The sequence below is a fragment of the Catharus ustulatus genome, chromosome 3, assembly GCF_009819885.2.
Source record: "Catharus ustulatus isolate bCatUst1 chromosome 3, bCatUst1.pri.v2, whole genome shotgun sequence".
Lineage (NCBI taxonomy): Eukaryota > Metazoa > Chordata > Aves > Passeriformes > Turdidae > Catharus > Catharus ustulatus.
Genome location: NC_046223.1, coordinates 118,166,523 through 118,192,867, shown reverse-complemented (window position 1 = coordinate 118,192,867; position 26,345 = coordinate 118,166,523). Strand labels below are relative to the sequence as shown.

Genomic DNA, 26,345 nt, shown 5'->3' with positions numbered 1-26,345 from the left:
TCCTATTCCCTAAAAACTGAAGGAAAATAAACTTAACAGTGGGACTCCATCCCACCCTTGTTGTGGGACTAGGTTTGATTTGTTCCTCAGGACTCTCCTTCCCAGTTTTAATTATTTTGTCCAAAAATCCACACCTCCCACAATCCAGAGCACCTCAGACACAAAATCAGGAGTTAGGACCTGAAGGATTTGCCTCCAGGATCAGGACAATGCTCACTGCAGGGCTCTGTCTGGGTGACAGGTACAAATACACCTGCACAGAACCTGCAGGAAATGCCTTGAAGGATTTTGAATCAGGGTCAGAACTAGAAGCAGATGGAGAGAAGTGGAAGAACTTAAAAGACTTGTTGAGCCCTGAGAGAGGAAACAGCTCCACTGGGGAATGAGGCAGAGCTGTACCTTCAGCTACAAATGTGCCTGCCAGCCAAAATCCAGCTGAACAAAGCTCAGCCCAAAGGCAGGAACAGCTCAGATCCCTGTGCCACCTCTGGGTGGGGTGCACACTTCTGGGACAGCAGAGAGGACAGAAACCTCTTTAGAAACACTGAAAGATGAAAAGGCAGGAGAAGGATGAGCAGAGGTTTGTGGTTCCACTGGAATATGGAGAAGTGTTTCTCCTTTCTGACCAGGTCTTGCCTGGGTTTAACTTGCAGCCAGCTGCTTTTAATTCAAAAATTAATTTCCTGTAGGCATTTTACTGCTGTGCATAACAAAGATTTTGCTCAGGAATGGCCTCTGCACGGTAAAGGTTGGCTCTGCAGGGTTACACTGAATTAAATGGCACAATAATTACATTTGTCCCTGCAGCCAGTCCTGGGGCCTTAATTTAGATAAGCTCCTGCTGAAGTCAAAAACTTCTGTCCCAGAACAAATGACTAAAGCCCCAGGGATGTGGCCACACTTAACCAGAGTGCACAAACTGTTAATTTGATAATGATATCAGCATTTCACTTACCTGTGAATATAACAGTGTTCAAGCTGGATTTTCCCCACAGCTCCATGAAATGCACCACATCCCCAAATCTGAGAGAGGGATGCCCAGTGAACACAACACAGGGCTGCTTGAAGTCATTGCTGAAGTCTCCATGGATGCTGGGATAATGTTTCAATTTGTTTGTCTGGATGAGCTGAAAGAAAAACAAAAATCCAGACAGTGCAACTTTTCATGCCTCAGTGCTTGAGTGTGTTTATTTACATGAGATTGTAAATGTTCTACAATTTATTCCTAACTCATCAGAGAGTCTCTTCCTGCATACCCCTCAGATTTTTTCCAACAAATTTAGTCATGACTGTCATAAATGTTGTGAAAAGGAAGTCAGAGCATGGGGCCAGGGGCCTCCAAGTCCCTGCTCTCACTTCTTTGGTACCAGCAGGAGGGTGGCTGGGAGGGAACTCTGCAAACACTCCCTGCTTCGAGCTCCCTGCAGTGAGCAGAGTGCTCAGCTGCCAAATTCACAATAAGCTCCTTTTTTCTGTTTGCCATGTCTGCAAAGAGCTCTGGGCTCATGTTTAACCTGCTTTTCTTGCATCCCAGCAGTACCAGGCACTTTTGCCTTCAGCAGGATGCTGCTGAGCTTCCCTGGTCTAAAGGGTTCACACAAAGTCAAACCTGCTGAAAAAGAACAGCCTGGCTTTCCTTTCCTTAACTATCTCTGAAACCAGCAATAAACATGAACTAAGAGCAATAAGATGTTTTGCAGACACAGTGCAATCAGCTCTGCAGGTGGAACAGATTTCTTCACTGAGATGGAGAAGTTTATTTATCAAGGCACTTTTCAAAGAGTTTTGCTTTATTTCTCCTGCCACTGCTTCCTAATCTGCAAAACAAGGTGCAACTTAAAAAGCAATTTAATAACCAGGCTGTGAAGCACTTCCATGCAAAAGTTTTTTCTTGGCAGGTATATCCATCCCCAGCATGAAAATAACTGTAAATACAGTTTAAAAAGCAAGGAATTTAACACATGAAATCACAGACTGAAGAGCTGAGAGAAAAACCACAGGGAGGGAAGGGAGCTCTCTTAGCCAGCCAGTTTTAAAAGGAGGTTGGGCTGATCAACAAATCATGGAATCCTGCAATGGTTGGGCTGGAAAGGAACCCTAAAGCTCATCCAGTTCCACTCCCTGCCATGGCTGCACCATCCCAGGTTGCTCCAAGCCCATCCAGCCTGGCCTTGGACACTTCCAGCTGCTCTGGGAATCTGTGCCAGGGCCTCCCCACCCTCACAGGGAAGATTTTCTCTCTAATATCTCATCTAAACCTTCTCCACTTCAGCTTAAGGTCATTTCTCCTTGTCCTGTGTTACTTTTTACAGGTGCCTGCATGGAAATGAAGAGAAACTGAGAATTCTCAGCAATTTGTGCACCTCAGAATTCAAGGTTATGACACAATTCTGTAGATGCACATGGATCATTTCCATGTGGATCCTTGAATCATGGAGGAAATAGAAATTGGACTACATGTTCTGCAGTTTACAAGTAATAGCTAATTCCTATTTAATCTTCAAGAGGGAAATTGGAAAACAACACCCAATAACTGCTCTGGCAGTTGATAGGCATTGAATCTCAAAAATATTCCTGCAATTATACTGGTAAAGATTCCTGATTAACACATCTGGAGTGCAGGGTTTAGAATCTAAACTTAGCTTCAGTAATAAAAACTGCAGCTTAGCAGACAATGGGTAAAACAAATTTGAATCCATAAAATACTGACATTTAAATGAACTTGTAGGAAATGGCCTCAAAAAGCTTTTTGCTGTTTGGTGGGGTTTTTTTTGAGGGAAGCCAAAAGCCTCAAAACTGAAATTGCAGAAGCAGTTTGAAGTGGGTAAAGAGGAGGATGATTTCTATTTCAAACATTAAGTGGGATATGTGACATTGCAGGGGAAATAGGTCAGGGAAAGACATTTCTGCAGCCAGCACTGATCTAAGACACTCCTGAAAACCACAAACTGTGGTTCCAGTAGCTTCTTTCACAGGTTCCATCCAATGATATTTATCTGTATGGAGCATTCAGATCTTTGGGAAGATGTGAGAGCAGCACTGGATGTGGAAAGGAGTGAACAGCTCATTTCCCTGCCATTCCTCCCCAAACATTCACTGCTCTGCAACATAAAAGCTGCATTTTCTTCAAAGCCTGATGGAAGCTTCAAATCCCCTCCCTTTGCTTTGTAAAGAGACACAGGAGCTCTAATCCAGTTTGCAGGAGCTTGCTGGTGATGATTCTTATTTCATCTTTTCTTTTCATCTCGCCAGATCTTTGCTGATAAGTCTGGTGATGCTTCAGAGCTCAGCTCACAATCCCTGGCTCTCACAGGTGGACAGAGCAGGGGTGAAAGGCTACAAAAACAAATTTTGAGACATTCTACTCACTGCAGTGACAAAGCAGCTGGTGGATTTTAGTGCCTACAGTAAAGTCTCTTCTAATCACCCCATCAAAAATATACGGAGCTGAACATGCAAAACAAAATTTCCTAACTTATTAAAGGGACTGAGTCTGTGATGATTTGTGCAGGTTTTTTGTATCTCCAGATACAAACCCAATGCCTGGCAGTGAGCCAGCCAGTATTTCCACAGTGGGGCTGAGTTCTGGAAAGCACAAGCAACATTCAGAGCATCTTTTTACACTGTTGACTGAAAGCTTAAGAGATAGGGGCTGGTAAAGTACTGAATCAAGAGTGAGAGCTGTGTTTTTCTGAAATCCCAAATGGTTCTGTGCTCCCCTTTAAAGCTGTAGACTTGATTTACAGGGTCAGCAACTGCTGCTATAAACAGGATAAATCTCCAGAGCCTTTGTGTAGCCTTGTTGAAGTGAGCCAAAATACACTGATATTTACTCTGTGTGTGTGTGTGTGTGTGTGTGTGTGCTCTGTGTCCAGAATTTGGAACAGATGTGGCTCCTATCAGGGAATGAGAAATGCATTTATTGCTTCACCTCCCTCACTCCCTTCATTAGATCAACACTAATTTTATCACAAAATATCCAGAGTTGGAAGGGATCATTGAGCTCAACTCCTTTATGATAATATTGATAACAAAATTCTGTAATACTCCACAATCACCTGGTTCCAGGTATTTATTTCAATGTGTTATGCAGGAACTGGTAAATGCAGGAGGGAATCAAAGATGAAGAAGATAAATAGTGGTATTTAAGACCACAAAATCAATATTACTCCCATCCTGGCTCTTTTTTGAGTCACAAAAAAGGGTTTTTGCAGCCATTTCTCTTAGATCTTGCTAACAGAATCCTTAATAAGAGCACAGTAAATCCAAATCCTCCCTCCACTGGCACATACTGATCAATACAAATTACCTCTCAAATTTTATTGTTGCAGACATTTAGAGGAATCTGGATTCACTTTTCTTTTGTCTGAAATTGTCCATGTAAAGATCAAACAGAGAAGAAAAATTCAGCTACAACAATTGAGCCATTCCTTGATAAACATAAAACCTCCACCTCCACAAAAGGGATGGGGCAGAGTGTACAATCCATGGATCTTGTTAAAATGATCAAGGAGACCCCTAATTCCTCATCTGGGGCTGTGCTGGGATGGGATCCTCCCATATGGAATTTGGTAAGAGAGCACATGTTGATTCTGGGATAGCAGAATAACAAATCCAAGCTAAACAAATTACAGTAATTTCACCATTATAAGCCACACATTACAATACAGAGTGTGATAAAAGGTGTCTGTTCTATCACCATCTGGTGAGGGTGGGGCAGTGATCCTGATCTCCATGGGAGATATTCTGCTAATGGGCATCCATTGAAACCAGGCAGGGCAGTGTTCTTTATCTTTTCACAACCCATCCTTCCTCCAGCCAGTCATTTTCTGCTCATGGCCATTGAGTCCCACTGTGGCACTGATAAAATTACTGCATCCCATTGGGAGTTGCTCCAGCCAGGGGGAAGAGCCCAACATTTCTTACCAAGATAAAAACAGAGGTTTTGGGACACTAAGGGAGCCCCTTTCTCCACTGGACTCCAGAGGAAAACCGGATTTCTCCACATCACCACTGGAGCTCCGGAGGGAAACTGCACCTTGTACAGGAGCACTGCTCCAGCTGAGCCACATCTGTCACTGCAGGAGGATGCAGCCACCATGGAATGGGACTGCTGCCAACACCCTGCCTGATGGGTGTCAGGTTGTACTCTGACTGTGTCAGGGTTTGGGGTTTGTTTCTTTGTAGTGCTGTATTTCTATTTTAATTTCCCTAGTAAAGAACTGTTATTCCTAATTCCCATATCTTTGCCTGAGAGCCCCTTGATTTCAAAATTATAATAATTTGGAGGGAGGGGGTTTCCATTCTCCATTTCAAAGAGAAGCTCCTGCCTTTCTCAGCAGACACCTGTCCTCCAAACTAAAACAGCAACTTTTCATTCTTTGTCCATATATAAGTCACACCTGATTATAAGCCGCACTTCGGGTTCAGACCAAAATTTTAGTCTAAATGGTGCGGCTTATAATGGTGACATTACTGTACTGCTTTATGCTCCACAGTGGAGTTTCAGTCTGGGCCTGTTTAGACAGCTGATCCTTGGATATAATGGCTTCAGGGGCTTGGAAGTGAAAGCCACCCCCTGCCTTGCCAGCCCATGTTGACAAATATTTGGGATCTCCAGTTCTTGGCTTTGCAGTCAGAGCAACTCTTCCCTCAGAAATGCCTTTAAAAAGAAACTCTTCTAGTTAGTGCACCACTAAAAGGCTGCAGGAGAGACTCAACAAGAACCTGGACACTCCATTTTTATTAACTTTAGCAGGAACTGATGTTCAAATCCATCCCTACAAACCTTCAGCCCACACCCCTTGCTCCCGACAGAGGGAAAGTATTCCCTGTTCACTCAGACTGGATGTTAGGCAGCAAACTGCCACCACAAGAACTACCAGGACTGTGTAGGAGGAGATAAGATGAACATCTACTGCTCCATTAAAGTGGAATTAAACAAGGAGGGAGAAATGTTTTGGGTTCTCTGTAGAGCTGAACATGGGTCTGGTTTTATTCAGCAGAGCAGAACAAGGAATGAGTTCAAAACACGCAACATAAAATGAAAATTTCCATGCAGAGAGAATGCAAAAGCTTCAAACAACTGAGTGCAAAGAGAGGAGAAATAAAAATAGTAATGGTAGAGACAATGAAGATGTTTTTATTTACCTTCTTGTGACAATAATAAAGGCATAGTTAAGTGAAATGCCAAACACAATCACAGCTGATTAAAGGAAGGAATTATTCTGTTGTAACTACACATCAGAACTGCTGGAACTCATTGCTACAAGGGACAACATCGAGGATTTGGGGGATTTTTTACCTTCTTTGTTTTTAAATCTTGTTGTTTATACAACTAACAGGAACATCAGATTTCAGGACCAGCAGCATGCTGGGCTGGGCTTGTTCTGTGGATAATTAGAAGCTTATTTCCTGGCCTGTCCCTCTCTGATGTATCATGCCAGGCATGTTATTAATGCTTCCTAAGAAGTAAGAGGCATGTCTGAGTAATTCCCTATTTTCCTCCAACAACTGAGCAGTTAAGCACATCTTTTCATGATGGGCAATTTCAGCACAGGTTACATTGCACAAGCCTAGCATTACTTTGAAAAAAGCCAAGCAATTCTCCACTAACAACCTCTCTGATAGAAACCATCATTCACTGTCTGCTTCTGATACTCATTAAAAATCCCCTGAAGTGCCAGTAAGCAAAGCTCCTGTCTGGAGGGGGCTGTGGAGGCCCAGGGTTGTGCTGGGAAGAGGTTTTGTGGATATTTCACATTGTGTGAATGAAATACAGTGTCAGGTGCGAGATTTTGGAGATTGAACAATGAACCCAAAGCATGTGGGGTGCTGGCAGGGATATCCTGTGGGATGTTCCATCCTGCACCTGGAACAGGCACATTCCTCCCTCTGCAGGGGAGCTGAGCTGGGATCCACTGCTGGGAGACCTTTCCTGCATAATTACCCTGCTCTACACATGAAGCTGTTCCAATAATTTCACAAAATCTCACAATCAACAGGCCCCCAGAGGATATAAAATGTCCCAGGAATTAGAGGACAGAGTTATCACTCCATAAACACAAAGATGGGTTAATTAATCCAGTCTTTGACAGCTGCATGTTTGGCTCCTCATTTTTGGATGAGTTTTCACTAAAATCTGCCAGTTCCAGTGAATATTGTATAGCAGAGTATGGGCTGTCAGTGAATGCAATGACACTGTGGATCAACAAGGACACCTCAGGAAGCAAGGATGGAGGGCAAGACAGAAAGCACAGCCAGCAGCAAGGCTGCAGAGCCTTGTACTGAGAGAATTTGGAAGTGATTTATCAGTGGGAATGAATTTTTTGGTTATAAAATAAGTGGTGAACAGGTGGCTTGCCCTGCAGTCCACATTATTCTTGGTAACAGATTATACATAATTCACTGCACATCCTGCTTGAAACACATGCAAGCATCTGGAAAGAGTGAGGGCTCCTGGTCAGATCCTACTTCCAACAATGCCTACAGATGATAGATATGATGGGTAATGGCAATTTCCAGAACAAGTCCCTGGATGAGATCTCTCAAAGGAAAAAAAACCACCCAGTGTCTGTAAAAGCAGTGAATTTCTGGGCTCTTAAACCTGCCATGGCTCCTGTGCACATCTCATCAAACAGTCTGGACCACAGCAGCTAAAGGAGCCAGGTTTCTGCATGTCCCAGGTGGTTCAGTGGCTCACAGGAGCAGGATTTAGTTAAATTCTCCATCCTTTTTCTTCCTTTCCCAGCCTGACTCTTGTTTACTTCAGTGGCAAAACTACCCAGGGGAGAATTTCCTGTCCTGATATGTGAGGCAACTCTGAAGGCATCAGTTATATTTAATGTCTGCTTGGTTAAAGCTCCCCCTCAAATTATTATTTTGTACAGAAATCCTCCAGATTTAGAAGCCTCATTCCTCTTTGCTTCATTACAATGCTCAAGTAATTTCATTTAAAATTGTCACAGCCAGCACTCAGTGCAGTGAACTTTACATTTTGATATAAAAATCTCTCTTTCAAGATACCATTCCTCCTGCAGCAGACATGGTGCCAGCTCCAGTGAGGGAGGAAGGAGCTGGCATGACTAAGCTGTCTCTGATAACAAGCTCTTAGTTTCACAGACTTGGAAATAAACTGCTTGGACAAAGGGAATGCTGGTGGTTGCAGTTGATAAGAGCAAATATCCCACACCAGATCTCATTCTGTGGGGGAAGAAGTGAAGCAGGCCAGCCTGTGAAAGTGATAGGCTGGAATAAACAGGGTAATTTTGGAGTTTAGGGAACACCATCACTCATTCCTCCCCCACGCTCCCAAATTCATCACAGAAAGCAAAGGGAAAAAACACTCTGATGAAAAATTAAACAAAACTTAAATAGCTCATCAGAAAAACAACAGCTACACTGTGTGGACTGTGATCCAGACAGTGAGCAAGAGCATGGTTAACTCACCTCAGCGTGGGGAAAAGGAGGTTCTGGAAGATACACCTTTGTTTGTTTGTTATGACACAACCTTTAAAAGAAAAGGAAATCAGCCAGAGTTAGAGGTGCAGTACATCCTGCAGCATCTGCTGCCATCTACTGTTACATTTCTGGAGAAAACTGGTTTGGATGTGAAACACAAAATCACCAATTTGTCCTGTTGCTGCCAGTCTCTGGTTGGAGGACCCATACCTACAGGACACCCCACCTCAGGATCACACAGAGAGGGTGCAAAGGGAATTCTGTACACATGGAACAGAGCTCCTCTGCTGCTCAGGACAAATCTGGAACTCAGCATCCACATTCTCATCCAGATATCTGCAGCTTTTGCAAAGCCAAATCATCTGTCAAGAGAAAAATCCACTTCTGGGCAGTGACTTGGTCCTTTTGCTCATTCTAATCTAATTCCCCTGTGCATTTCATTATTGCAGTTCCATGTTGGTAAACTGCCTCTCCCCAAGGCTCCCTGTGACCTGACATTTTCCATCAATCACTTCTCTTTAAAACAGATATTGAGAGCTGTTGATGAGCTCTACCCAGACTCCTGATTCATCCTATTACAGCAGCTAAAAAAAGTTGTTTGTCAGAGCTCTGGGTGACGTTACCATGATCTGCAGTGACACTGTCCTGGTGGCTTTTCTGGGAAACACTGCCTGGCTCATCCTTAACTTTTTTTTTAAAAAGAAATGAGCCTGGGTCAAACTAATTTTGATAAAGTCTAAGGGATACTAAGAGCAAGGCATTTAGGCTGGAATTTCTGAATATCAACCACAGTTCTGACCCTAAATCTCTGTTTTACAGATGTTCAACCTTTGCTCCATTTCCATGTAAATCCACCAGATTTCAATCCTCTCTACAATTCTCCTGAGGGATCAATTCCCACAAGATTTCCAGGACCTGTCTTTTCTTTCCTAAGCTCCAAAATCTGGAGAGGAAGAAGAGAAGAGCTACCTTACTTATATTTAATATTTTAGAACATGTTTTCATTGGTAATAATTTGGGAAGAGTTCCAATTGGTTGGGTTCTCTTTTCTAGGGCTCTTTTCTAGACCTGCTGGCTCTGCCCTGCCTCATGCAGCCCAGGACACTCCTGACCTTTTCTTGCCATGGCTTAGCAAAATTAAGCCTGAAAACTCTTTGTTTTGCTTAGCCAGGGACATCATGGTAGAATTTGGGGGGGCTAAGGCTTGCAGACAGGCACAGCTAAAACTCACTCAAGTCAGGAACATAATTTACTCATCAGAAGGTAGAGATTGAGTTTGTTCATCCTATAGGAAATGATCCTTCCCTAATTATAGAATATGTTCTTACACACACACACACTCTGGTGACTCCAGGAACATGTTCACAACCCTCACCAGGTGGATTTTAGAGATAACCTGCACCTGTCTCTCCCCACAGCTCAGGGTGCACTTGGGGCTGCCCTGGCACACTTACCACTCAGCAAAGATCTGGGAGAACTCCAGGGAGCTGTTGGCAACAGGTGAGATGAAATAAAAGGGGACATTGGAGAGTCCTGCAGAGTCAATGTACTGATAGAGGCACTCCAGCAGGTCATAGATCACTCCAGAGGGGTAACAGGGAACCAGGACATTGCCTCCATTCCGGACAGTCATCGCTGGGGGAGAGACAGGGAGAGAAATCAATGCGGATTTCAACTTTTCCTTTCATCCAAATAGATATAAAAAGCAATTTTTGCAACTGTCTTGGGTTACAATACAGAGTGTGATAAAAGGTATCTGTTCTATCACCATCTGTTGAGGGTGGGGCAGTGATCCTGATCTCCATGGGAGATATTCTGCTAATGGGCATCCATTGAAACCAGGCAGGGCATTGTTCTTTATCTTTTCACAACCCATCCTTCCTCCAGCCAGTCATTTTCTGCTCATGGCCATTGAGTCCCACTGTGGCACTGATAAAATTACTGCATCCCATTGGGAGTTGCTCCAGCCAGGGGGAAGAGCCCAACATTTCTTACCAAGATAAAAACAGAGGGTTTGGGACACTAAGGGAGCCCCTTTCTCCACTGGACTCCAGAGGAAAACCGGATTTCTCCACATCCCCACTGGAGCTCCGGAGGGAAACTGCACCTTGTACAGGAGCACTGCTCCAACTGAGCCACATCTGTCACTGCAGGAGGATGCAGCCACCATGGGATGGGACTGCTGCCAACACCCTGCCTGACGGGTGTCAGGTTGTACTCTGACTGTGTCAGGGTTTGGGGTTTGTTCTTTGTAGTGCTGTATTTCTATTTTAATTTCCCTAGTAAAGAACTGTTATTCCTAATTCCCATATCTTTGCCTGAGAGCCCCTTGATTTCAAAATTATAATAATTTGGAGGGAGGGGGTTTCCATTCTCCATTTCAAAGAAGCTCCTGCCTTTCTCAGCAGACACCTGTCCTCCAAACTAAAACAGCAACTTTTCGTTCTTTGTCCATATATCAGCCACACCTGATTATAAGCCGCACTTTGGGTTTGGGCCAAAATTTTAGTCAAAATGGTGCAGCTTATAATGGTGAAATTACTGTACATTTATTTCCTGCCTTCTCCAGGCTCAGTGGAGCAATTCAGTGGAGCTGGTGGCACATGGAAAGCTCCTGACAGGAGAGGGCAGCCGTGCACTGGCACAGGAGGATAAAGGAGTGACACAAACCAGCTCACCATCAAAATAAACCCCAAATAAATCCACCTCTCAGCTGCCTCCAAAGGGAAAGGACAACAGCTCCCAGGTTTCAGCCAGAAGCACTGCACATGGTGAGCTGCTCAGGGCTTGGATTTCAGATGAAAAGTTGAAGGTGTGGTTATTTCAAACAGCCCTCAGAGCCAGAAATGGGTGATGGAATGTTTGTCCTTTTTAAAAACTTGAAATATTTCTGTCCTTTCTGTATAACAAGAACAATTTAAAACTTGCAGACAGCATGGGAGTAGATAAAAATGAGCAGAAGAAAAAGGAAATATAGGTTTACTCTGCAATTGAGACAGATCTGAGCACAACAGCAAAAGCAAGCAGAGCAAGCATTGTGTTCTTTTGGCAGAATGAATTACAAAAAAACCTGCACCTTCTGGGAAAGGAGAACTACTTTTTTCAGCTCAGTGAGCAATTTCACCTGTGGCAGTGGGGTAAAACCATCCTCTGCTGTTACCTGCAGTCCAGCAGCAGTAACATCATCACAAAAACCTGAAAATACAATATTGCATACCCTGCAAAATCACTTCCCTGACTTCAATTTCTTGCTGAGCTTTGTTGGGGTATGGATTTTGCACTTTAAGGATCTTTTTGCCTCTGATGGGGCAGAATATTCCTCAAGGATGATTTTTTCTGGCTGAATGTTGAAGTTTTCTGGAGTTCAGGGAGATGCACAGCCCAGCAGGATTTTTCACGTGCATTTGTGGTGATTTTACCCCTTGTAGCAGTCAGTGCTATCAACAACTGCTGATCAAAGGCCCCTTGTTTATCACTTTTAATACAACTGCAGGGTTGTGGATTTATTTCTCCAGGCCATATACAAACTATACCATCCAAATATTTGTGGAGATGTACAGCAATAGTTCCCATTTGTCCAGAACTCGAGATGTTCCCAAACATCCCAGCAATGTGTGACATTATCCCCCTCACATGGGCAAACCCAAACTATCCCAGCTGTAAACAGGATGTGAAGAGAGCAGTGAGGAGGTTAAGAACAACATTTCCAAAGCCATCTGGAGGTGGAAGTTGAGGCTCTGGCTCCAGGACCTGAATTTACACTGAGACATCACACACCCAAAAATTCTGCAGAAATAAAAGAAAGAATCTACATCTAATGCAGCAGGGATGGGATGCAGAACAGAGGTTAAAGAATGTGTCAGGGCACAAAAAATGTGAGTTCCATTCCTTTGTGGTGCTTTGACCCTGGCTGGAGGCTGGGTGCTGCTCTCAGTCAGTTAGGAAGGGGAGAAAATGTAACAAAAGGCTTGTGGGGAGAGTTAAAACCAGAGAGACATCAATGAGTAATTACCATCATGGACAAAGTGGACGTGTGGAAATCAGCTGAATTTATTTCACCTCTCTCCACAGGGTACAGACCTGGCCAGGACCCTGCTCCAGTATGGGCTTCCCATGGGCTCAGAGCCTCCTTCAGGCACCCCTAATCCAGTGTGGGGTCTCCAGGTGATTTCTGCACCTCCCTGGGCCCCATGGGCTGCAGGGACACAGCTGCCTCTCCCTGGGCTGGGAATCTCAGCTCTGGTTCCTCCTGGAGCAGATCCTGCTCTTCTTCCTCACAGCTCTGGGGGTCTGTAGGGCTGTTCCTCACTTACCCTCCTCTCCCCTGGTTGCAATTTTCCTGCACAGTAACTTTTCCCCCTCTTCACTCAGTTATCCCAGAAGTGCTGCCACCTCTGATGGGCTCGACCTTGGCCAGCAGTGGGTCCATCCTAGAGCCAGTTGGGAATGGGGGAAACTTCTGGAAACACCAGAAACCACCCCTGTAGCCTCACACTATTGAAACCTGACCATGCTAAACCAAATACAGCCTGAATTCCCAGCTCTCCCTTCCCCATAGCCACTGGCTCCCTGGAAACCTCAACCCAGTTTGTGTCCCCAGCAAAACCCCAGAGCTGGTGAGCAGTAATGGATATAAAATCACAATCCAGGGAGTGGAGAATGATTCCAGCCAGGTGCCCACCAGACCAGGGATCCACCAAGGGATAAGAATCACCTCCCAGCTTCTGCAAAACAGGGCTGCAGACCTTCCCAACAATATTGCTTTCCACACAAGCAGCAGGTCCAGTCTAGCTCTCTGCAGCACTACAACAACTTTTCAGAGTTGTCAGCAAGAGGACACATCTTTCTCAAAGTTGTTTAAAGCCCAATTTATCTTGGTGACTGATGAATGCTCTCTCCTGATAGAAGTTGTATAATAATCTTGGCATTTTAAATTTAGTCTCCTTCAGCAGCTCCATAACAAGTTGTTCAATTTACAACTCACAAAGAGATCCTTGCTTTCCCAACAGCTGCCACCACAAGGTCGAGTTGGCACCTAAAAAGCAAACTGTGCTCTTTTCTGCTCTCTATAAACACACACAGCCTCACACTCACACAAAATATCACCAACTGTCCCCACAGGCAGACTGGCAGCTTTGCTGCTGGTGCCCAAGGCAATGTGGAAATAAAACTGTTCTCCCTGTGCTGCAGAGTGCTGCTGCTGCAGTGCTGAGCAGGGAAAAAAGGGGCTTGGGGTAAAGGGAGAGGAAGCTGGAGGTGGGACAGTGTGGGGAGGAAATTGTGTGATCCTTGGGAATCCTGGGAATTGTGAGGTGGGATTTTCACACTTTCATTTCTGTGCTTCACCCCCCTCCTTCACAAGCATGCTGCTACATCCCCACACACACCTGTGGTGAATTTTGGAGCTTTCACCTTGAGTATTCTGAGCTGCTTGTGCACTCCCTTGCACATTTTGGAAGTGAGAAAACACAGATGAAAACTAATCTGCTCAGCCTGCCTACTCAATTGCTTTTCCCAGTAACCCACTGCTTTTGGACTTTTTTACATATTTGAAAGAAAACTGATTCTCTGATTTCCTGAGGTTGGGTAGATAAATATAGCTGGTGTCATGTAAAAGACAGCTCTAAAGTGCATTAATACAGAATTATTTAATTTCTTCAGATTGCTGGTTTTTGGCAAGCACCACTCAAATTCCAGATTCTTACAATGGCATTGTTTTAAGCATGAATCTTCCTTTGGTCTTTAATGATTTTCTCATTTCTCTGAGTTTGTGTCATTCAAAAAACTGGCTTGAGGACTTGAAAAACCCCTGAAAATAGTTCAGAATGTTTCTGTAAACCAGAACAAGTTGTGCAGACAAAAACCCACCTGCACTGACACATGTAACATGTTTATTTATACACAGTCAACTTCTGCATTCTGCTTTGGCCCAGCTACAGCTCTAAGATTTTAATTTGTAAATGTATTTTAATTAACAATCTCACTCTTGTTTACTCAGCATCTGTCAGGGGGACAGTGACCTCAGGACAGAGAAGGGCAGCACAGCTGGATTTACCAAAACAAGGTCACCAGAGCTGATCTGTGGCAGGCTAATAAAATTCACAGTGTTCAAAAGCAATGAAAATGCAGATGGGATACACACACATGTCAAAACACACATTTAGGGAAGGAAGTCCCAGGTGTTGACACAGCTTCAAGGGGAGGTTGAACAAAACCACTGGACATCATTAATTACACAGTCACATCTAATTTAGGAAATTCCTGAAATAAAAATATTTAAAGATCATGAGAGGGAACCATCCCAGAATCTCACCCTGCTGTTCTTCAGGCATCTGCACACAGTCAGGATGCTGGCAGAGAGATCTTTGGTAAAATCCATGATTATCATTCTTTTAAAATGCCAAAATGTGCTCTATTAACAGATATTTGGGATCATTGAGTGGGTTGGAAGTGACTTTAGGGATTATCCAGTTCCAAACCCCATTCCACCAGATCAGGAATTTAGTCTGATTTAGTCTTGCCAGGTCTTTGGTAATTTTTTTAAGGATCTTCCTATCACAAGCTTTCTAAATCTATTTGTAAAATGTCAGGAATTTAAAATAAAAGGAAAATTCTGATAAAGGAACAGGCAACATAGAGCAGGACAGACATGGAAAAGGGGTTTGATGAAAGGAGGATGAGAGCACAGAGGAGCTGAGCAGGGGGAAGGGGAGAAAAGGAGAGAACAGCACTGGATGTGACATTCCAAACAGGCTGGAAAATGCTGCCATTCACACTGATATCACAGCTTTGCAATTATCAGCTTTTCCAGCTGTGAAAGCGTCTGATTAGGTTTTATATTTCTGGGGGTCTATAAATATATCTTGACTTTTTTTTTTTTTTTTTAACAGAGATTGTGCTGTTTGCTTTTGATATATTTAAAAGTCAGGTGTAAGAAGGGAAGCAGATGTGCTTGTTTTCAAAACTGAAAGTCATAAAAAATCATGTAAAGATTTTACTCTGGCTGATACACAGGAAGGAAATAGTAATATTTCAGCTGGGAACAATATCCACATAGCCTCTTGGCAGCCAAGTGACATACTTAGCAAACCAGGAGCAGCAGATGATTAAATCTCATTATATACCTGTTCCATTCCAAAACATTTTAGGTACAACTTGTGTCTCTCCAAGCACTTACTGCATTAATGACATCAGGAGCACATCGTAAAATCTAAACAGGTAGTTTTATGCCAGGAGCTATAGCTGGACAACTTATTCAATTCCAGGAATCTCAGAATTATTTCCCACCCAGAGCCATGAATAAGATGATAAAACAGGCAGGAGATTTCTCTCAGTGACCTACCCAGGTTGCTGCAGAACTCTCCCACCATGCCATCGGGGTTGGCGGTGGGGATCTGGGTCAGGCCGGTCAGGATCAGAACGTCGCTGTTTTTGAGAGCAGCCTGGTCCATGGGCTGGAAATAAAATCAGCAATGGGAGAGTTTCTCCAGGTAGGACATAATAGATACAGTCAGCAAACATTTTACACTTCACACTCCTCCCTCGAACCTAACTTGTTTCACATTGGTTTTTTATGAAAGCAGAATGAAAATGCAAATGAGCGTGACACTAAATACATATTCTTGATACTGAAAATGTAGCATGATCCAAGCTTGATAAGGTAAAATCCAAGGTGGAAAGGTAACTTTGAGCCTCACTCTGTGTTGGGATGCCCATCCCACAGCTACTGATTAAGCAAAAATGGGCAACTGCTGGCAGCTGTGTGGTATTTTATGGCTATTTACTCTCAATAAACAACTCTCTGCAGTCTCACCAATCAGGAAGGATTTCTGCCAGAAGAGACAGATGAAGAGATTTCCTCTGCTGAACCTCCAAGACCACTGTAAGGTCAATTCCCCTGCTCACAGCTCTCCAGAGCCATTGTGAATCAGTTGAGAAGGACCCTGCTCTGTTAAACATGCAGGGGAATTTTTTATCAACTCTGACAGGAGTGCACCCCCTTGTAGGGTCAGACCTGACACGTGAGATTTATCACAATCTTTGACTCTCTGCAGTGTGTCCATGAAAATGAAATGCCAATAATGCAATAAAAAATAATATGGAATCTGCCTGTGATAATGTACATAATGATTATGGCATATTAGATCCACATAATTTCAGATGCCATTGCACTGAGAGGGCCTGCATTGATTTTTGTGGGTTAATGTAAAGAATATGTCTTAAAAAGCTTTTAGTGACATGTCTGAACCTGTGCTGTCAACTCCTGTTCTCCACTTCAGTGGCAACACTGTCAATTCCAGCCTCAGGAGAGGGGGAGGCAAAATTTCAATGGAAACCATCTGCCAGAAGACAGGGAACAGTCAATGGTGCCAGGCCTAAATCCCAATTCGCTGGAAAAGCAGCTCTGGGTATGTTCAAAGTAAATCCTTTTTTAAAACAAAATGCAGTGACTGTTTTCACACCCTGCTAAAAAAAAAGAGGGAATTTAATGATGAACTTCTCATCATGATGAACTTCTCATCATGATCCTATGGAGAACCAGGACAGACAAACAACATTTCACTCCCTGAGGAAGGAATGATTTGTTGCTTACAATTCTGACTCTGTGCCACTCCAGATACTGTTATCATTACATATTGTCTGTCAAACATCAAAGAGATGATGAAAAGCTGCTTGGAAGCTCCCAAAATCCACACACAGAAACACCAGATTGCAGCAGCCTGTGCTGGTGCTCAGAGGGATTAACCCCAGGACAAAAACTATCCATTGTCTTCAAAAAGCATCTGGAAGCAAATGCAAGGCAGTGATGATACGGGGTAACAAGGGTGATGTGGGACATAACAAGGGAAGTACAAACTGAATGTGATTTTAACTGTCCCAAAGATGTGCCCACCAGCAGCTCACTCACACCATTCTCTGCCCCTGGGACAGAGATTTTACCAGAAGCTTGCAGAGAAATGTTCACCTTTGGAAAATGATGAAGCCTGGCCGGTCTGACCTGATAAACTGAATCACATTTCATGTCAGTGAGGAGAAAACATTCTCAGTTATGTACAGGGCAAAGTTTCTCCTCACAGAAATATTCTATTCACACATTGTCAAATACTGCTGCTCCTTCTCTAGGAGGGGATGAGAACACAGCCCAGGATGGAGTGAGGCTGATGAGAAACAGGGATTTAGAGGCTCTGATACATTTTGAGCACCCTACTATTAAGGATCATTTATCTACTGTAGTTTCTCAACTGAGAACAAGCTTTTAAGTGAGGGATGCTCAGAAGCAGCAGACACCCACCTTGGGGGAAATCACTTACTGATCAAAAACCAGACACATCTTCTAAATTATTTTTAAATACCTCCTGCAATAATGCTTTTAACTATTTTGACAACTTCTGAAACGCACGGCACTGCAAACTTCAAGCCTTTCTTTGCACTAAGAATTTATGGATCTAGAGAGAATTAATTTACTGGAAATTACATCTACAGCACTATAAAGACTTTGCCCTTAGCAGAGCAGGGTGGAAAAGTTGGCAGCCACTGAGCTATCATTCCTCCTAAGGAAGGATGTTTCAGAAGTGATATAAAGCAGTCTGTGAACTGTCTGTGAAGATTCTTCAGTCAAATATGGATTTTTTTAAAAAGTCACTAATGCTCTTTTGTTTTACTCTGTTGAAAATTTCCTCTTTAGAGTGAAAGACAATTCCACAGTTTTAAGTGAACATCCAATCACCAATAACAAAGAATTTTACTTATCTTTTCCTCATAACTATTGATACCTGTCATTTGTCAGGGTATGTCTTTATCAATGCCCATTAAGTCCAGGCACTGATAACAGTTACCTAAACCTGATCCCAGCTGGAATAACCCCATTTTTTGAGCAAAAGTTCTTTCTAATGACTAAGAAAAATCAGAGGCTGTACCTGAGGGTGTGTTGTAAGCAGAGAAGATCCTGAAACATAAGAAACCTTTTCATAGTGTGACTGGATAATCCAGTTGGAACTCCCGAGAGCGTAGCCCGAGCTCAGAGGGGTGACCTGCACAGCACCAAACAGCTCCTGAAACACACAGCAAGAGACATGAACTTCAGAGAGCCCCAGAGGAAATCAGGACAGATCATTTTATCATCAGTGATAGGAATTTAAAAAGCAGTTCTGCTGTTAAAGCCTTTGTGAAGCTGTTCTGCTGAGAATGAAATCTGCTGGTTTTACCCACTCATGTCTAGCAGGACACATGCTCTGAGAAAAAAACTTTTTTCTGAAGCAGGGCCTCCATAAAGTGAATTTTAAGGCATCTGAGTTCACACTGAACAATGTCTCAAAGTGAAGGAATCAACCAGTGTCTTGATCCTCTGCTTGCCTGTGCTGTATTGAAGAAGTTTGTGGGAGCTTTGCATCTTTGAAGACTTTATTCTCCTTTAGCCAAATTCAATTGGTACTGGCCAGCAGGAGAGAAGGAAGGACAAGAACTTTTATATTGACATGAAACTCTGCTTGGCTTGCAAATTTTACTGTGGAAAACAAACTTAACCTCAAACTCATTCATTTTCTAACTTTATTTCTTTTTAAATTTTACCTGCTGGTGATTTAGCAACACCCTGCAAACTCAATCCACATTTTAGTTTCAGTGTAAGCAACCTGAGAGTTGCCTCCTTTCCAGGTGTCATTAGGAACTGTATTCCTTCAGTGGAATACTTGTTTGGAGAAAGGAAAATACACCTTCATGTACAGACTTCCCTAATGTGATCCAACTTCTGGTTACCAAATAGTAGAAAAAGTATCTGATTCATGCAATACTAATGATTTTTCTAGTATTTCAATACATATTTGGATGCCTTGGAAAACAAGGCAGGGAGCCTTCATCCCTCAGAGTGTGTAAGCCAAGGATCTAAAGTTTGATTATTTGAAAAATTAGCTTTGGGAAGAGAAAAAAATATGTTTTTTTCCCCCAGTAACTAAAAAGAATGATATGCTCAGATGCACAGATCTAAAATAAGGGGAGATGCATCCACACTGTGAGGACAGTCAAAAATGAACTGCAACAATCCCTGGATAATGAGGAGTCACAACTCACTTTAACCCATATTTTTATTTTTTATGGCCTCTGAGCAGCAAAACCAGGTATCACAGCCCAAAGAAGAGCAGGGATCATGGCCCACATGCTGCCAACAATCCATATGGGATGTGCAGACTATGGAACTGTTGGTTCAGTTCATACTGGAAACTCCACTGGATTATAGTCAGCAGCATTACAGACAATAACTATTAGCTGGGAGCCCTGGGAAAGGAGTTGCTGAAGTTCACATTGAACCATTAGGTTTTGTTTACAATTCCTAATTTACAGTATGAAACAAAGTGGAGGCTAAAGCACTCAAAAGATTCCCAGAAGTGAGATGGGGGAGCTGGGAAGGGGATGTGGCTTAGAGACAGAGAGGATACATTCACTCCCTGCATCCTCCCAGCTCTCAGTGGGCCAGCCATCAGCTCCAAATTTGAGGGCATGTTGCCTTAAAATTGGCCTCCCCAAGGAAGAGGAGAAACAAATGGATATTCCCTGATTTCACCAAACAAGAGCTCTTCCTGGGAGGCAGACTGAGGGGCAGCCTGTGCAATCCTGTCCTGCTTGCCTAGGCCAGGGTAAATAGATGCAGCAGAGGATCTGGAGGGGAAAAAGCTGGGGTGCAGTTGTGCAGGTACTCACAATTTTCTGGGAATAGCCCACCAGCTGGATCTTGCTGAGGGCTGAGTTCACCTCTGGCATGGTGTAGCACTTCCTCCACATGGATACCTCCACTGCATCCTTCAGTGGGGCTGGCAGCAACCTGTGAACAGCAGCAGGATGTTCTGTGGGGATCCACAACAACAGCTGGTGCTGGACCAGCTTCTACAACCATTTACATCCTCCACATCTTTGATTTTACCATTTTAAATTTAAATTGGTGATTCAAAGTGAGGTGCAAGACTCTCTGCCTGCTGAGGAGCAGAGCCATGCTGCCTCACTCACCCTGAGGACTGCTCTCCTCTTTGCTGCTGTTCTGTCCAGCCCTTAGCTGTGATCAAGGTGTTATCACAACTCTTGGGCTATTTTCACCAGCTCAACTTCCCTGCCTTCAATCCCACTTCCCTTCTGAGTGCCCTGGCAGGGACACACGAGCTGACACTGCAGAGCTCTTTGAAATCCCCTCCACGGAAGTATTTAAGATGTTTTACACCAAAGTAAGATCCATCCATTCTGCTCCTCACAGACAGTGCAAGTCAGCTGGCCGGCGTTGTCAAGGGAAGAAGTGAACTATAATGTCACAGGCTGGAAGAGGGATGGCTAACTTCTGGGAAATAAATCTTCCTTAGCAACATGAACTGAGGCAGGAAGCAGCACAGCTGCCAAATGCATAAGAAGAATAGGATTTTTTTTTTTTTTGTATATTAAACCAATGCTAAATCAAAGGCTAATTCAAACCAATTTCCAAAGATTTATGGAAATTGGTCAAGTTTCTTTGATCAATTTGTTTAAAGGAATTTAATTTATTGTTATATCTACTAGGTCAGTGAACTCCTCCATAATTTAAGATACTGAAGAAAGGATTAAGGGCAGCTCTTGCCAAGACCACAGCACAGGTCCAGAACCATAACTGCAATTCCAGCACACGCTGGCTGAAAGCACCCTGTGCTTCAGGAAACAAACAAAGCCTTCAAGGTCTTTTTTGGGAAGTCATAAGCAACAAAAGGCCACACAATGTGGAGAGTTGTCCACCACTGCACTGAAGCAAATTGCCTGTAAAAGCCTTTAACCTACCATAAGAAGCATTTAGTGTTGGATGCTTTCAGGAGCTTCTCTTCTGGGAAGAGGAAAATGTTTCTCCAGGTAATGGAGAAAGTGGGGAATTGTCCTTTGGTGACTGAAGGAAGTTTCTCTTAGCCTTGACTGTGGCTACACTGAAAATCCCTGGCAGAGACCAGTGGCACCAGTCTCCACTGGTTTCATGAACCAGACATATGAGGGCAGCTCTGGGACAGCCACAAACAGGGAGGTACCAGAATCCACATGGCTGAGGATACAAAATTCCCACTTAAAAAACTCAGGGATTTGTGTTCTTCCCTGGGATCTGCAGAGAGATGTCCCTCCTGCTCAGTATTTGATGTATGACATAAAATCCCAGATTGTTTGAAGGGGAGGAGGATGGCAGTACTTCATCCTACAAACTGCATCCAGCCACAGCCTCTCTCATGCCTCAGGAAACAGCCTGATTCCAACACTTTAAAGGATATAGGAAACCATCAAACAAGAAGTCAACAAAGTGCCTTTCACAAGGCAAACTTCCTCTTTAGCCCCTGAATCCCAATGAGTGTGAAAGATATCCTGGCTGACATCTACTGAACTTCCAGGAGACTGCTCACTTGAAATAAAACCCAATAAAAGTGTTAGCTAAGCAATTAGTTCAGACTGGATCAGATAATGGAAAAATGTAAACCACTATAATGAACTTATTATATTTTATACAGTATTTGCATTTCAAATGCCCCAGTGCTTTATCTAATGAAGATGATAATACTTTGTGTTTTATACTAACTGTTTGGAGTAGAACTAGCTGAACTGTAAAGCAGTAATGGGGATTGATCAGCCTGAAAAATTAAAGTTAGACTCAGAAGTAATAAATATTCTGTTCTAGCAACAGCCAAGTAAGAAAAAAATCCCAATTCATCAAGATCACATTTTCTTAAGTAACGGATGTCAGTCCAAGGCTGCATGTGCCATCAGCCAGGTGCTAATTTGGGGAGCAGTGGATGTTGTGCTCTAATAATCAGCTCCATTCACGCCTGCGTGACACTTGTCACCAGGCAGCTCAAAACGCTTTGCAAACATTCATTAAAGTCCCCGTGTGCCCTCTGTGCTGCATGGCAGCTCTGTTTTCCAGATGTACAGAGAGGTGGGGGGGGAAACTCAGGGCACAGGTGGGGCAGAGGGGAAGAGAGAGTTCCCATTTGTCCCCTTGTTCCAGCTCCAAGACAACAGCAGAGTTTATTAGACACAAATTTATTCTATTACAGTAATTTCACCATTATAAGCCGCACCATTATCACTAAAATTTTGGTCCGAACCCAAAGTGCAGCTTATAATCAGGTGTGGCTTATATATGGACAGAGAACAAAAAGTTGCTGTTTTAGTTTGGAGGACAGGTGTCTGCTGAGAAAGGCAGGAACTTCTCTTTGAAATGGAGAATGTAAACCCCCTCCCTCCAAATTATTATAATTTTGAAATCAAGGGGCTCTCAGGCAAAGATATGGGAATTAGGAATAACAGTTCTTTTCTAGGGAAATTAAAATAGAAATACAGCACTACAAAGAAACAAACCCCAAACCCTGACACAGTCAGAGTACAGCCTGACACCCGTCAGGCAGGGTGTTGGCAGCAGTCCCATTCCATGGTGGCTGCATCCTCCTGCAGTGACAGATGTGGCTCAGTTGGAGCAGTGCTCCTGTACAAGGTGCAGTTTCCCTCCGGAGCTCCAGTGGGGATGTGGAGAAATCCGGTTTTCCTCTGGAGTCCAGTGGAGAAAGGGGCTCCCTTAGTGTCCCAAAACCTCTGTTTTTATCTTGGTAAGAAATGTTGGGCTCTTCCCCCTGGCTGGAGCAACTCCCAATGGGATGCAGTAATTTTATCAGTGCCACAGTGGGGCTCAATGGCCATGAGCAGAAAATGACTGGCTGGAGGAAGGATGGGTTGTGAAAAGATAAAGAACAATGCCCTGCCTGGTTTCAATGGATGCCCATTAGCAGAATATCTGCCATTGAGATAAGGATCACTGCCCCCACCCTCAACAGATGGTGATAGAACAGATACCTTTTATCACACTCTGTATTGTAATGTGGGGCTTATAATCAGGTGTGGCTTATATATGGACAAAGAACGAAAAGTTGCTGGCACCCGGAAGTGTGGCTTATACTCAATGCGGCTTATAATCGTGAAATTACTGTTCTTTAGTAGCTCCCACCTCCCTGCTACCCCTTTACAACAGCTACAGGATGGAACTATGAATTTTGGGGGACAGCTCCAGAAACAGGAGAGAGGAACATGTATTTTAAACACCACTTCAAGGAAAAAAAAAAGGCTCCAGTCTTCTACAGCAGCAGAATCAGAACAAAGATTCCCTCTCTGTGTTCTCCTCTGGAATACTCAGCAGCACGCAGAGTGCCAGGCAGCACTTTTGCTAAAATACAACCACCAGGAAAGTGACATTATATGAGCTGCAAGATATATGATTCTCCTTTGAGCCATGCATACAAAACATGCCTGGTGTGACAGGAATAAAGGCTCCAGTCCTCTCTCTCCACACACTGCGAGCTTCAGCAGTGGATCTGGGCAGGCCAGTGAACCCCAACATTTAAAAATCAACCCTACTATTCTGAAATTAGTTTAGTTTTTACATCTGACTTGACATCTCCTTGTCTTCTTCAGAAGTGTGAGTGTTACAGTGTAAAGACTGCTCCTAAATTCAGCAGGGGAACACAATATACAGCTAAAACCGTGGTAATTTGGATTTTTAATTTTTGCTCTGTGATATTGGAAAATATTAAGACTACTCTTCTAATGTAAGAAATAATTCACTTTTAGGAAGCTTCTAAATCAAGCCATCTTAAGAATTAGGAGTGTAAAATGGGAGATCAATTAAAAATGCACAAAGCAGCTTTTAAAAATAACTTTTTAATCAACCAACCCTATCTTTAAAATGTGCTAAAAACAAAACTGTCTCCTCCAAGGAACATGTTGTGCACCTAAAATTGTTTTTATTCCCAAGGAAAGCATCAGCTGCAGTTAGTAAACTGTGTGGATAATTTTTAGATTCCATAGGCTTTCAAAATTCTGAGCATCTTGTTTTGATGTATAGCTGGAATAATGGACATGGCACTTCCAAACAACCTTTTTATTCAGATTTTAATTTGCTTTTAAGCTTTGGAAAGCCAAAAAGCCCAGCTCTGCTGTTCAGGTGTACAAGAAGATGGGAAAAAAGGTAACACCAGTGACATCCAACAGCTGTGTCTTTGACTTTGTTAGTATGTCAGCAAACACGAATGTAAATACCATTTAAATTGAAATTATTCCAATGCAGTGTCATTAAATTTAAATAGCCTCTTCATTTCAACAACTTTTTATGATGTTAATACCAAAATCTGCTGCTGCTGCCATCATGGAGCTGATCTGTGTGAGGGGAGATCAGGGGAGGTTTTGGTGTTACCAGATCTTTCTCCAAGAAACAAATTTGTGAGGTTGCAAAACCAACAATGAGCAAAAATGATTTAAGAAATAATCGACCCAAGGAGTCACAGCAGCAAATCTCAAATGTGGGAGCTGAGCCATCCTCACAATGAGTCCCAAATTTTGGGACAATCACCTTTCCTGGGACTCCTTCCTTACCTTTGCACCTCCTTGTTCTTCCACATGGAGGCAGACTGAGCCTTTGGCACGCGTTCAATGGAATTCACCAGCTCTTCCATGAGGAGCCTGAAAACACAAATCAAAGCTAAATTAGCACTGCCTCCTCTCACACAGGAGAGAACTTTGGCCCAAATCTTTCCAAAATACCACAGGAATTGTAACACTCCGAGGGGCTCTTCCCACAGAGGCCATTTCCAGCACTGCCCCTGTTTCTCCACAGTGTTTCCAATTCCATCTGCTTGCAACAGAGGAGGATCTGGCCCACTGGGTTATGGGCTATTTGGAAAGTGCAAGATAATTTCTTCATTACTGACTGCTTGTGATGAGACAAAACACACAACAAAAACTCCTCAGCTGATGCCTGTTTGTCACTTAGGGGAACCAAGAATGCTGTCAGAGTGAACTCTCCTCATCTGCCAGCACGTATTTGAGATAAAAAAAAAGGTGTCAAGCAGTAAAAATTATCACTGCAGATTTCCCTGCCCAAAACTGACAGCATTTGTGATTGTGTGCAGGTTTCCCTTGAAGTTTGGAGCAGGAGGACAGCATCTGGAATGACTTGGGAGGGGAGAACCACACCAGTGCATTCTCCCACAAGAGTGTGCTTGGTTATCTCCAGCTCTGGACCAGCAAAGCCCTGAGATCTATACCTGTTCATATTTACACAATTCCTTTCACCTACAAGGGCCTTCAGTTTCTGTTTGTTTTCACACAATGGGGGAATTACCCTGGCATGAGAAGTTTGCACAGGACCTTCAGTGGACAAAGACTCCTGCCCCAAAGTGCTAACAGTGTAGTTCAGATAGGAGAGCCTAATCTGGCTCCTCATTCCTGAATTACTCCAGCTCTGCAGGAGGGAGGAACAGAGCTCAGTTCCAGCTGGGCCTCACCAAACCTGCAGCATTTGGTGTTGACCCATCCAATCAACAAGACAATTTTGTAAAAACAGACTGGCAAGTTTGACTATTCTGGTTGTGACTGCACTCTCTTTCTACTTCAGTCTCCTATTTCTGCCACTGTTCTTAGAGCTTCTCTCTGGAGTTCAGAGCTCATGTAGCTCAGCTGTCATTTGAGATGAAGTCAGCTGGAATTCCTTACCATGGAGTGAAGTGTGATTATATGGAATCATAAAATCCTAGAATGGTTTGTGTTGCAAGGGACCTTGAGGATCATTTAGTTCCTTCCACTATCCCTGTCCAACCTGGGCTTGAACTCTTCCAGCAATGAGGCAGCCACACAAACACAGTTTTCTGACTGGGAGGACTCCTTTTGGTATGGGGGAACAGAGAAGAGCAGGAGAGCTTTTTGATGTATGGTTTTTGAAGGTCTGAAGTTGCCTGTATGGCAATTACTGAGGTGTCTCAGCCCACTCAAATTCCACTGTCCCACATCTGTGGCCTGGACTCAACACAAAGCACCTGCTGGAAATGCTGATGGTTCCAGAGGTTGGGAAGCATGGA

General features: G+C 43.4%; 1 protein-coding gene across 1 annotated transcript in view; it reads right to left on the bottom strand.

Moving 5' to 3' along the window:
* INTS9 (integrator complex subunit 9) overlaps positions 1-26,345 on the bottom strand; it is a 58,554-nt gene that overhangs the window by 17,196 nt on the left and 15,013 nt on the right. The window contains exons 6-12 of the mRNA XM_033055860.1: positions 24,865-24,951; positions 20,155-20,275; positions 18,378-18,512; positions 15,803-15,914; positions 9,915-10,095; positions 8,449-8,509; positions 956-1,127 (exon numbers count right to left, since the gene is read on the bottom strand). Coding sequence (XP_032911751.1) covers positions 956-1,127; positions 8,449-8,509; positions 9,915-10,095; positions 15,803-15,914; positions 18,378-18,512; positions 20,155-20,275; positions 24,865-24,951 — 869 coding nt within the window. The remainder of the gene's footprint in view (positions 1-955; positions 1,128-8,448; positions 8,510-9,914; positions 10,096-15,802; positions 15,915-18,377; positions 18,513-20,154; positions 20,276-24,864; positions 24,952-26,345) is intronic.